Source organism: Neolamprologus multifasciatus, chromosome 14 (genome assembly GCF_963576455.1).
Source record: "Neolamprologus multifasciatus chromosome 14, fNeoMul1.2, whole genome shotgun sequence".
NCBI lineage: Eukaryota > Metazoa > Chordata > Actinopteri > Cichliformes > Cichlidae > Neolamprologus > Neolamprologus multifasciatus.
This window is the reverse complement of record NC_140452.1, coordinates 5,354,540-5,366,681: the sequence shown is the minus strand read 5'-3', so window position 1 is coordinate 5,366,681 and position 12,142 is coordinate 5,354,540. Positions and strand designations below refer to the sequence as shown.

General features: G+C 49.1%; 1 protein-coding gene across 1 annotated transcript; it reads right to left on the bottom strand.

Moving 5' to 3' along the window:
- Positions 1–627: 627 nt before the first annotated feature.
- znf296 (zinc finger protein 296) lies at positions 628–12,093 on the bottom strand. The gene is made up of 3 exons (XM_085130487.1): positions 11,359–12,093; positions 8,783–9,163; positions 628–3,965 (listed from the first exon to the last, which is right to left on the bottom strand). The coding sequence occupies exons 1-3, from the start codon at positions 11,408–11,410 to the stop codon at positions 2,176–2,178; spliced, it is 2,223 nt and encodes a 740-aa protein (XP_084986613.1). The 5' UTR covers positions 11,411–12,093; the 3' UTR covers positions 628–2,175.
- Positions 12,094–12,142: the final 49 nt, after the last annotated feature.

Here is a 12,142-nt window from a genome sequence, read left to right as displayed (position 1 = left end):
TAGAGGGATCATAGAACTTCATTTTCATTAGTGGGGGTGGGGGGGTTAAGGCCAGAGATGCTGGTGCAGAGGTTTTTATGCCCTTAAAATGGAGTCAGCAATTATCCCAACCCCTTGACACTCCCCACCCATCCTGCTCTGCCTCCTAACATGCCCACAAACAATAACCAAACTGCCACCCGCCTCCCCCTCCAATTTTTGTATCCTGAGAAATCCTGGCCACCCGTGTCCCATCACAGCTTGCTGCACCCAATCGCACAATCTGCGGAGTGACTGACACCAACTCAAACGCACGCACACACATACGCGGTAACTAGCGCACTCCCCCCCCTCCTAACTGGCAGAATTACATTACAGTGTTTCCAGACAAAGCGAGTAACATCACAAGGATGTAAACAAGGACTGAGGGTCCCTTATCCAAACACTCACATTAAAAATTAATAACTCAGCGCTGACTGTGGTCCTCAGAGGAACGACCCGCACTGACTAAGACAACATCCTGGTGAGAAAGGACACTTAAAAATAGTTTCAGAAGCTTTGTTGTCCCAGAACAGGAAACAAAATATTCATGGGAGAAAGAGAAGAGAACAGAAAGACAGACGAGGAGGGAAGAAAGTCTCGAAAATGTAAAATATTTCACCTCACACTTTATTGAGGCTCCTTGTGACAACTGACAAGGTCAATTACAAAATGGCAAGTTTACAAAGACAGTAGGAGCGGCGAAAGCTTCACGATAACCTAGAAAAAAAAGCAAACAATGTAGGGAGATAATATTAACAGCAAGCAATAGCAATAAAGTCAGTATATATATATGTATATATACATACATAAAAATAAATCCCTGAACAGTTACACTGCACTCTTTCATAATCCACTTTTAGAAAACACAACAGTTTATTTTGACCTGAATGCAGCAGACAAACAAAGTCATCACAGTAGTCACGAGAGGGGGGGGGGGGGGGGGAAAGGGTGGGGGCAATCTGCCTGAAGGCTCTGACCTGATCCCAGGATGGAGGCTTCAAGCCGAGTCTGCGATATGTACACACAAACAAACAAAAACGCCCATACAACTCACTCGTGCAAGCCCTCCAAACCTGGCGAAACACGCGGCGTCCATAAATTAGGAAGAACTGAGACACAGGAAAGCGAGAAAAGAAATTCAAGTTACTGCAAAGCATGCACGAGCTTCAACCAGTCCAGTAATTTACAGATGTAAACAACGAAAGACAGACATTACCATCACAAGCGTCACTGAGAGAAAAACAAAAATAACACACACCCGTTTCACACGTAGCTAAAATTGCTGTTTTTTCCAATTTTTTTTTAAATGCATAGAAAAAAATGAAAGGAAAACATCAGTAGACTTTAAATTCTCTTAATTTCACATTTATATTTATATTTAAAAAACCCAAAACAAACAAAAACAGAACAGATAGTCATCCACACACACTGTGACAAAGTCAGGAGCACAACCTTGCTTTAGGCCCCCGCGAGCCTTGTAAACATTACGTTAAGTGACAAGTGTTGTGACAAGCAAGCGCCTTTAAAAAGAGGAGTCTGAGAAACTGCAGGCGGGCAGTGTTTGGATTCATTCCCCCCCCCCCCTCCTCTGTGTCTGTTCGAACCGCTTTAGCCTTTAAAAGGTCTTCTCATAAGAAAACCAGCACAATATGACCTCTCTCCATCTGAAAATATATTAAAGTTGCTCTATTGTCAGGCTTTTTCCCCTTTTCTTTTTAAATGCGACATAAACCGTTTTCTGCACCGCGTGGCAGTTAAGATCTGCCTCCACCTGTCCGGCGGGTCACCAGAGACATAAATCACATGTCTTTTGCATCCTGCGCTGCAACATGGTGATCGGTTTCCTGTGTCGGTGTGGACTGTGGCAGTTCACTTCCTGTTCGAGAGCTATGGTAATCTCCCTGCTGAATGTCATGGCCTTGTTTTTCTCTGTGGTCTAAAAGAACTGTAGGCACTTAGTTTCAACTGGCAGCTGCGCACATAATCGTGAACAACGTCTTCTGGGGGCGGCGAGAAGGAGCTGCTTTCTATACACAGACGCACACACCTGCAGCTTCTTTAAACTGCACTTTAACTCAGTTTCTTTTTGTTTTACTAAACGGGGGGTTAAATTCTATACAGTGCTTTTTTTTGTCGTTTTTATTTGAGAGACTCTCAGGGTGCAGGAGTCAAAGCTAAAGGGGCCTCCGTGCTGCTCTCGGGCGCGAGGTCGTTCGCTATGGCTGGACTCCTGCTGCTCTCCATGTACTCTTGGCTTTGCCTTTCCTCCACCTCCATGGTGCTGGACACGCTACTCTGCATTCTGTTCTCCATCTCTGTCTGATCCAATCCGGCTTCGTCCTCCTCCATTTTCACCACCGCTGCAGCTTTTCCCCCCGCTTTTATTGCAGCCAGAGTATCTGCGGCGCTGGCCTGCGCATAAGCTCCCACGCTGGCGTGACTCAGGCCGTGAACCTTCTTCAGGTGTTTCTCCAGAGTTGCGTAGACGGTGAAGGGCACCGCGCACAGCTGGCACAAGAAGGACGCCTTTGCGCCCTGGGCTCCGTGCGTCTTCATGTGGCGCGTCAGCTTTGAGCTCTGTGCGCAGGCGTAGTTGCACAGGCCGCAGCGGTAGGGCCGCTCGCCGGTGTGGCTGCGGCGGTGCACGGTCAGGTTGCTGCTGTTCCTGAACTGTTTGCCGCAGAACTCGCAGGCCTCGTCCTTCTTCTTCTTCCCCGGCGCTCCAGCGGACGCGCCGCCGCTGCCTGCTGTGCTCACGCTTCCCGTCACGGTCCTCCGCTCGTTGTCCCTCTGCCACTCCTGCACTGCCTCGCTGACTTTGGCCGAGCTCCACTCCTTCTCGATGATCTCTTTCGTTCTTTCGTTCTCCCACTCTCCCACACCTCGCACCTTGTCGCTCACCTCGGGACGTTTTGGAGTGCAGTTTCCGCTGGCGATGCCGCTCTCGCCGCTGCCGCCCGTCTCTCCGCTCTCCAGCGAGCCTTCGGAGGGGCTGGCACAGGGCGAGGTGTGTGGAGCCTCTGCATGCACCTCCGTCTCCTCCTCACCTCCCTCTCTGGTGGTCTGGTAGAGCCTCAGCAGCTCCCTCTCTGGTGGTCTGAGCTGGGAGGGCAGCAGCACTAGACCTGAAGCCAAGGATGGGTGTTTGGGGAAGGTCAAGTCCAGCTCGGAGGGGATGTGGGCCATCAGGTCTCCCTTCCCCGTGATTCCCGCTGGCTGAATCTGAAGCCTGCCTCTTGGCCCCAGCCTCCCTCCTTCCTCCTCGACCATCTCCACAGACTCATATCCACTTCCTCCCCCTCCGGCCTCCCGGTGATGACTCCTTATGTGACGAGCCAACTGGCCACTCTGGGCGAACGCCTGGCCGCACACACCACAGTGATAAGGCCGCTCGCAGGCGTGAGTCCGGCGGTGGGCGGAGAGGGCGCGGAGCGACTGGAAGTTCTGGTCACACAGCTCACAGTGGAAATCGGCCTGGAGGGCGCTTGTCTGAGGAAAAGGCGAAGCTGCCGGTGGAGAAGAAGAGGGCGACAGCACCAGGCCTCCGGGGGATCCACTTGTTGTGTTGTTATTCACCTCGGCAAGCTCCCTGAGCCGCACGGAAAAGTTCAAAGTCTGCAGGTTCCTGGAGGAGGAAGAGGAGGAGGAGGCAGGTGACGAGGAGGAGAGGGGGCCGTGGGACTGACGGGAACGGCCAAGACGTGGGGCGGAGGGTTGGAAGGCTGAAGCGAGCGCTTGGGTCAGGTGGCGTGGGTCCAAAATGGCTGCAGCACCTTTGCGGTCTTTAAGATCCCTACTTCCTCCTCCTTCCATGAAAGCGTCGCTCTCATCCTCCTGGTAGATGCTGAAGGAGTGCGTGTGCTGAGCGTGCTGTAAGAGCAACCATGAGGACTGGAAGACGGCCTCACACTGCTGGCAGATGAAATACGAGGGCTCCTCTGGCACTGCAGACCAAACAGAAGTGAGTTAGTGGTTTTGATAAACGTTAACTAAGAGTACAGCTAAAAGTGTCCAGCACCCACCGACGGACAGGACAAACATGCGGCCACCTGAAGAGGCGGTTCTCAAAAGATCAATCGTTCAATTCAGTCAGGTCAATCATTGACAGCAGAAATGGATCCAAGGTCAGTTTGAAAAGCACTGCTTTAGTGTCCACAAACACTTCACACATCCAGCAGATACACAGACATCTTCTCTGCAATAATGCAATAAGCATCTTTATTTACACCCCATAAATACATTCACAGGCATCAATAATTGTAGTTTGGCTTCCATATTTACACTTAAAACCTTATTTACTCTCATATCTGTATCTCATTTTCTTATAGCTTTCTGTTCTTGGGTAAAAATGTATTAATTACATTTTATTCCAAGTGCACACCCACGTGTGGGGGAACAACATTTCGGATACGTGCATGTCCTGCACATGTGTGTCCTTCGAGCTCTACTTTTGGTCTCCACCACCTTCTCAGTGAAATATATCTTTAGTTTTTAATTGTTTACCAGCTCGTTGCTGCTTTAAATAAGTAAATTAAAAAAACTAATTTTGACAGCTGGAAAAAGTTTCAAAGACTTTGCGCTACTGGACTTAAAATTTTGCAGAGCAACTTTTTAAAAAGAGCGAAAAATAACATATTCAGAAGGTTAGGGTCATCACAGAAGATTACGGAGCCCCGCAGGGGACATGGGAGAAAAAAAAAATTAAGACGGACTTTTGCGAGATCTCGCAAAACAAACTCGGGATCTCGCAAAACCAACTCGGGATCTTTTGCGAGATCTCGCAAACGTTTTAGCCGCATTCTTCGGACGCTGGCTCGAAGCCGACCGGGAGGTCGAGGCACGATGTGCCGGGAAAGCGGTGTTCCTCCCGGCTGTAGTAGGTCTCGACCTCCCGTTAGTTCTAGAGCTAAAACTTCGAGCTAAAACTGCGGCTAATCGGCGAGATCCCGAGTTTGTTTTGCGAGATCCCGAGTTAGATTTGCGAGATCTCGCAAAAGTCCGTCTTAAAAATTTTTTTCTCCCATGTACCTTGCGGGGCTCCGTAGAAGATGACTCAGACCTCAGAGGGTTAAACATAAATAGCCACTGATAACCCACAACATTAAAACCAAAGCTACTTTCGGCCGCTCCCTTTTTCACACGAAGGTCTCGACAGCGAGCAGCTCTGCATGTTTGGTGCAACAGATTTATTTACACTTTGTGACACAACACCAAAGAGATTTTTGTCTCCTCCCGGGATCAAACCGGGAATCTTTCCGCTTGATAGGCTATGGCTAGCCACTAGCCACAACATGAAAACCACTCGCCTGATATCATGTGACCCACTGGGCATGAGCAGGTGGTATTTCTGCACCCTGTGGGCTGTGGCTTGGGGTGGATTGGGCTTGTTCTGGCACGTCCTAGGGATACTTGATCGGACTGAGGATGTTGTGCTCCTGAACAATTACAGATCTTTGTGTGTGGGAGGGAGAGGCTTCTGCCATCAGGGAGTGCTAGTGCTTTTCTACTCTAATTGTACGCTCAAAACACTTTATACATTTCTCATTCATTAATACAAGCAGTGCTTTCTGTCCAACATCCAACTCCGATGAACGGACAACTCTGGGTTCAGTGTCTTCCTCAGGGCAGGAAGACTGGAGTAGGCAGGGATCAAACCACCAACTTTCCGATTAGTAGAGGACCTGCTTTACCTCCTGAGCCTCCTTTAGATGTCAAATTGACGCCCACACGAGTACCAGGACTCAAGTTCTCTTTTCCCAGTAAAGCTTTAACTTGTCTTTGGTTTTAATGTCCCGGCTGCTTTTAAAGATGCTCTGAAGCGATTAAACTGAACACTATAAGACTCTATAAGAAGAGTAGTACAGGCAGACTGCTGCAGTTTAAATGCATTAAAGGTGATGAGAAGACCTAAGGCCCAACTAAGGAAAGGAAGAACTGAGGGAGGGAAAAGTGCGACCTGAAGAAAGAGAAATCAGGATCCGGAAACTGGAAGTCCAACAGAGAGGCGAGCTGTGTCACAGAGTACATCTGGAGATATTTTTATATGTGGATAGCTTTGTCTCCTCACCGAGAGCCACTCTCCAATTAAGCTGCAAATTGCTAATTAGCAGAACGCAGAAAACGAACGCTTTATGCAAATCAGGCTCTGACTCAGCCTGCTTGACAAATGAGGCCTTTCTGCATAAATCAAAATTGGAGAGAAGATTCCCAAATTGAGGGAAAAAAAACTATTTTTTTCTCTCCTCTCTTTCTCTTTTTTTGGAGAGGTTCAAAGCCGACTCTGGTATAAGCCTCTTTCATGTTTCCTCAAGTTAAATCCTTCTGTATTTTACTGGAGGGGGAGAGGGGGGGGGTGAAGATGAAAAAGAGAGCAACTGTTTCTCCCCCCCCCCCCTCTTCGCCATCCCCTCTGTCTGGAGACGACAGGAGCTGCGGTGTTCGAGTCCTTTAACCTAGCCTGAGGAGAAACCCAGGAGAAGTTGTGATACTTCTTTTAAAAATAGGGTGAGGAGCGGGAGCAGGAAAAAAAACGAAGAAGAAGAAGGGGAGGGAGATAGGTAGGTCAGGGCTCAGGAGATAAAAAGAAAATGAGATAAAAAGATTATAATGTAGTACGGGGGGCTGAGAGATGCCACAAAAATATGTCACCCCTTCGGATTGGAGCCGAGACCCATCCTCCAACCCCGGCTCTCCTCACCCCGCCGCCCCCCAGTACCCTCCAAATCTTTCCCTGAGGGGGGGTGGTGGGGTGGTGGTGGGGCTTTTGTCTCGGGGTCCTGGAGTGAAACACAATACCCAGCCGGTTTCTCTTTCCTTCGCTCTCTCTCCCCGCTCTTTTTTTTTCCCTGTAAGGATTCCCATTTGGCCCGGGGTAGCACTTGAATATTAAGCAGAAGCAATAACTACTAATTAAAAATGCAGATTGGCTGGGAGCACTAACGAGCAGCAGGCAGAATCTCTTTTCCCTCGGGAGGAGGAGGGAGGAGAAAAGAGAGGAAGAAGAGAGGAGGGGGGGGGGGTGCGAGAAATTGAAAGAGGGCAAAGCGAAAGTGTGTTGAAGATGGGGGGGGGGGGGTGTTGGTGGGAGGGGGTGGGTGATGAGGAGGAAAAAAAACAAACAAGGAGAATAAATAAAAAGGAATGAGACAGATGCACGCGGCTCTTCAGTAATCCATCCCGCTCTACCCCCTTCCCTCCGCTCTTGAATGCAGGAAAATAAATGGAGGACCTGTCTGTTGTGGGATAACTGCTCTTTCGCTTTCAGTCATCTTGTCAGATGCTCAATTTCTCTACCACAAATAAAAAAAAAGAAAAAAAGACAAACAGCTCGTCGCTCGAGTAAAACCAAGACATCAACTAGAACTTTTCAGGGCCGGCAGGACGCCCAATTAAAGCCGCACTGCTCAGACTTTTTTTTTATGTCCAAACAAGCAGCAACCTAGATTCTTGAATTTAAAAACAAAAAAAAAAATCTTCTTTTGAATTTTTCACATGTTGTCGTGCTCTCCACTTCCGCCTCATGCACGTGTTAGGTTTGTTGTATAATCCTGCAGGCCACCAAATTACTAAACCGGCGTGTTTCTGTGCCTCAGAGCGAGAGAGGTGAGCACACCGAAACAGAAGAAACAAAACAAGAGGGGTTGTGGACAAACGGAAATGGTGCGTGCAGCCGTCCCTTGAGCGTTACACAAAGGAAGGAACTGCTAACTTGTGGCAGAGAGAGTTTCAAAATGTGCAAAGGGGGCACTCACACCTTACACGAGTCTGCAGCGAGACGCTCTGACCGTTTTCGAGAGCTACAACGTGGCCTTCACGGTTTCTTTTTCTTTTTTCTTTGGTTGTTTTTTTTTTTTTAAACCTGGACATGAAGAGCCCTTCTTCAAAAAGGATCTCAGTTAAATTATCAAAGAAAATAAAGAATTTCTGATTGAGTTTAATGGGCTCCACCCTAAAAAAGACACAATATTAGATCAAGATCATTTAGTCAGCAGTAGGGAAAGCAGGAAGTAAGGCAGGAGGAGAGAAATTTGGTGCCATTGAAAGAAGAGGAGAGGGATGGGTTAGGACTGTGGAAATACAGGAGAAGACGAGGGAGACGAGTGAGATGAAGAAAAAGCAGGAGGAGGAAGAGGGAGATTCCCTGGAGCTCAGGTGGCTCGGCCTGGGGTAGAACAGCGGGAGATGGCAGAGGAGCCGCACATGATGCAATGTCCTCGGTTAGAGTGTCATGACAGCGAGGAAACCAGCACGATCTGCCTGCCTCGCATCCTCTGACCGTTTAACACAGGAGCCTTTCAGCCGCCCTCTGGAAAACACACTGAATACTGAGACGTGCTCCTCTGTGCGTGTTCGTGTTTTTTGGGGGGGTGGGTGGTTTGGAGATGTGGATTCAGTCTCTGAGGTCCAGGGTGCAGGGAATGACAGGGAGGGAGAAACATGTTTACCTGGCCACTCCACCTCAGAGACTGACAGTCAGGGAGATGCGAAGGAGCTCAGGTGCTCAGCGTGGAGCCCTCGGGGACCCTGAGTGCCCTCCGAATGTTCCTGACGCCTATCCTTTCCACGCAATTAGCCTGCGCGTCACTAACTCACGCAGGTCTGCTAATGGCAACGGCTAGTTAATGAGCTGGACTCGGGAGGGAGGAGGAACGGTTGTTAAATGAAGAGGTGGCGGTTGAAAGAACAAAAAGGAAGAAAAAAATAACAAAAAACCCCAGAGTCACTAATTAGCAACCTGCCATCATCTTCTGCTTCTTCTCACCTGCTTTGCTGTGCTCCGCCTTCACCTTCACCTTCACCTTCATGCTGGGCTCCTCCCCCCAGACTGGCTCCCTGGCTGCCCCTCTCCTGAGCTCGATGAAGCCGGGGCCCAGCTCGGCGCTGGCGACGCGCTGCCGCGCTCGGCCGGCGGGCGAGGGCGGCGCGGCGTTGGAGGTGAGATTTCGGGAGGTGCAGCCACCCTGTTTGTGCTGAATGAAGGCCAGGATGTGGGCGAGGGGGAACGCCTGACAGCACTGGCCGCAGGTTAGAAGGTCGCGACCCTGGTCAGGAGCCCGGACCTGTGGAGGAGGAAGATTTGGGGGAGGAAGGGGTGGGTGGTGGTCGCCGGATGAGCCGGTTTCATCAGGCACATCGGTGGCATCTGAGGCAGGAGATAACAGAGAGACAAAGAGAGAGATCAATTAAAACAAGAAGCCACATGTAAGAGAGTCACGGCTTCTCAGGTCGTCTTGTTTTCTTGTCAGAGAGTTAAACGAAGATCTTTGGGGTTAAATATCAATCAGTGTCTGCTTCCTGAGAGCATTTCACTCAGTTTTTTTCCTATGCAAGTGTGTGTAACTGTGCAATTCCTCTTTCTTATCAAGTGCAAAGTGTCTATAAAACATCCAACAACAAGCTTTCTCTGAAGCGTTTCTTTAATGTGCATTTATTTTTATGTTCCACACACATGACCAATTTATGCCCCTAGAGTCTGTAAACGTGTTGCCTGTATATCCACATCTATATAAAGCGAGAGAAAGGAAGATGCATCTGTATTTTGCATCAAAAGCAGCTGGCTGGTTGATATAATCAGAGAGCACTTCGTTCATTTGGATTTGCTGACAAAGTTTCTGACCTCGCTCTCATAAATTAGCCTACTTACAATGTACAGTTGACCTCAATGGAACAACAAGCAGGCGTGGTGATTGAAAGTGCTAGTTTCAGTTGTAAACTCTCAAGCAACGAGGCCAATCTGCTCAGCCAATACTGACCACTTCCTTTAACCAACGCAAAACAGATCCGCTCGCTGAGGCTGCAGAGAGAGCGAGCGAGAGAGGAGCCCCATCTGTCCATCTCAGCAGAAACTTCAACCTCCTGTTAACAGGACCGCCACTGACTGAGTGCTGACACGCCGGAGCAGTGAATTAAAAAAGCGGCGAAGGCAAAGCCTTTCACCTTTCACTCAAAATAAAACGTTGCCCTACCAGCCACAGGCAGCGAGAGTTTCTCAACAGGAAGTGGATTGCAATAAAAGAAAAAAGTGGCAGAAGGTGTTTGAGATAAGAGCTGCGGCCCTTGTGTTTTTCTTTTCTTTCTTTTAAAGAGTTCGCAAACATGTACAGGACAGCTCATCTGATTCAACTTCAACTCTCACAAATCTTATGTGGTTAGCACTTTGAAATGCAAGTGCAGTTTGCAAGCAGTGGCAAACAAGTCAGACCCAAACCTCTGAAGAGCCATCTGTAAACTCTGGGTATTTCTTCATTTAGTCCCACAGCTCAGACCAGACAGAGCTCTTTGGAGACGAGGAGAAGGAGGGAGAGAGGAGGAGGGGGGGTCAGCGGTGTATTGCTCAACACAGCGTGGGCACACCTTGATGACTGGACTGGATCCACCTGCCCAGGCTGAGCTGGCTAGCACACAGGACAGGTACAGACAGTACAGTCTGAAGTCGGATCTCGCCAGTTGTTACTCAAAAATGTCACCTTTCCTGTTTCAGGCCTGCGCTGTTTGTGCAGACTTGCAAGGCGCGGTTACACTCTCTCTCTCTCTCACACACACACACAGACACACACACCAGGGTTGAGTCAAGGCCTGTGGTCACAACAGACATGCACGACTGGTCTCCAGTAGAGAACTGTAAAAAACAAATGGTATTTAAGTTTCTGTCCCCATTTCCTTTCAGTTATCACGTTTTTTTTCTTCCATTTTCCTTTAATAAACTTTAATGTTTGATTAATCTGATCGGGATTAAATTACCGCCCTCATTTAACATGCTTTATTTAAACCTATCATTTAATTAAAAGAAAAGAAACTCCTGCATAGTTTGAAGCAGGACTCGTCTCTCTCTTTATTGGAGGGACTTTCAGCAGGTGATGTCTTCTCAAAAGTAGACAGAGACCGAGCGAGAAACTTGATCATCTTCAAACCTGGAAATATTAATCATCGTGTTCGGACCTGTAGCCGCTGACAGCAGCGTGCCAACAAACCGGTCCTTCTTCTGTGGTAACTGCTGCACCAACAATGCACATCAGGACAAACACAACGCCAACATCAGGAGTTGTTATTTAAATATTTGCCTGTTAGGCTGCACACGGGATTAAATATCAGCTTTGGCTTCAGATCGGTCTAAACACCAATATCGTTTTAAGTCTGTGAGATGAGGAGGGGGGAAAAGTCCATCATTTAATGTGCGATAACCGGTGCCAGCGCGCATCCACACACCACGCGCGCAAAACTGCCGATAAACCCAATAAAAAGGAAAAAAAAAAAGAAGCAGGGACTTCGATTTTTGTTTTCGTTTCACCTCGATAACATCACATCCGTCCGCTACCGCTGCTCTCCCTCCGGGCTTACCTTGAATCGCACTCAGGTGCTGCGGTCTGCTTCCAAGTTTGCGCCTGGACATCGCGTCGAGCGTCTGGCACCTTTCTGGGTCCCAAACCGAACCGGACCCCGTCCGGCTTCTCCTGCTCCGAGTTACTGTCCGAAGCCCGAGCTGATGAGACTGTGGTGTGTGGCCTCTGCCCGGACTCGCAGCGCGCAGTGAAGGCAGCGTTCAAGTTCACGCTTCTCTCCCCGCAGCGAGCGGAGGGCAAGAGGGGGCATGGGCGAGAGGAGGCACCGCCCGCCCCGCCGACCCTGACCCCGCCCTCCCCGTGTAACAGGCTCGGCAGACACGGACTTCTGTCACTTTTTAAAACCCTTTCTTCCCCAAGCGCCTCTCGCGGTTTTGCTTGTTTTACCCAGCTTTAAGTAGCCCGTCTAAATCAGGGGTTTCACACCCCGTTACTGGGTCTCAAACACCAGTTCCTCTTCTGCAGTTCAGAGGAAATACCTCGCTGGTTTTCCACAGGTGTCTCTGAAACCAAACCGGAACCAGAGAAATATTTATTTCTCCTTTTTCTTGCGAGCAGCTGTTGCTGTTATTTGCCCACTGCGTTTCAACAAACAGCGTGGAAAACACCTCCGAAGTTTCACAGACGCTCTGACAGCGAAGCGCTGAACGCTGTCGCCCCCTACCGTTCGCCTCCACGCACTGCAGGCGGTATATCTCAATGCATGGTGATACATTACACTAATACATGCAGCACGCTTATGCTCAGCCTGGATTAAATATTTAATTCACCCCGCGGAGACT

Bases quoted from the DNA above. Each gene is read 5' to 3' on its own strand.
- znf296 (XM_085130487.1), bottom strand. From the start codon at position 11,410: ATGTCCAGGCGCAAACTTGGAAGCAGACCGCAGCACCTGAGTGCGATT. The intron at 9,164-11,358 runs GTAAGCCCGGAG...CTCCTGCCTCAG, and splicing joins GCACCTGAGTGCGATTCAAG to ATGCCACCGATGTGCCTGAT. The intron at 3,966-8,782 runs GTGAGAAGAAGC...TTTGGTCTGCAG, and splicing joins GGCGGAGCACAGCAAAGCAG to TGCCAGAGGAGCCCTCGTAT.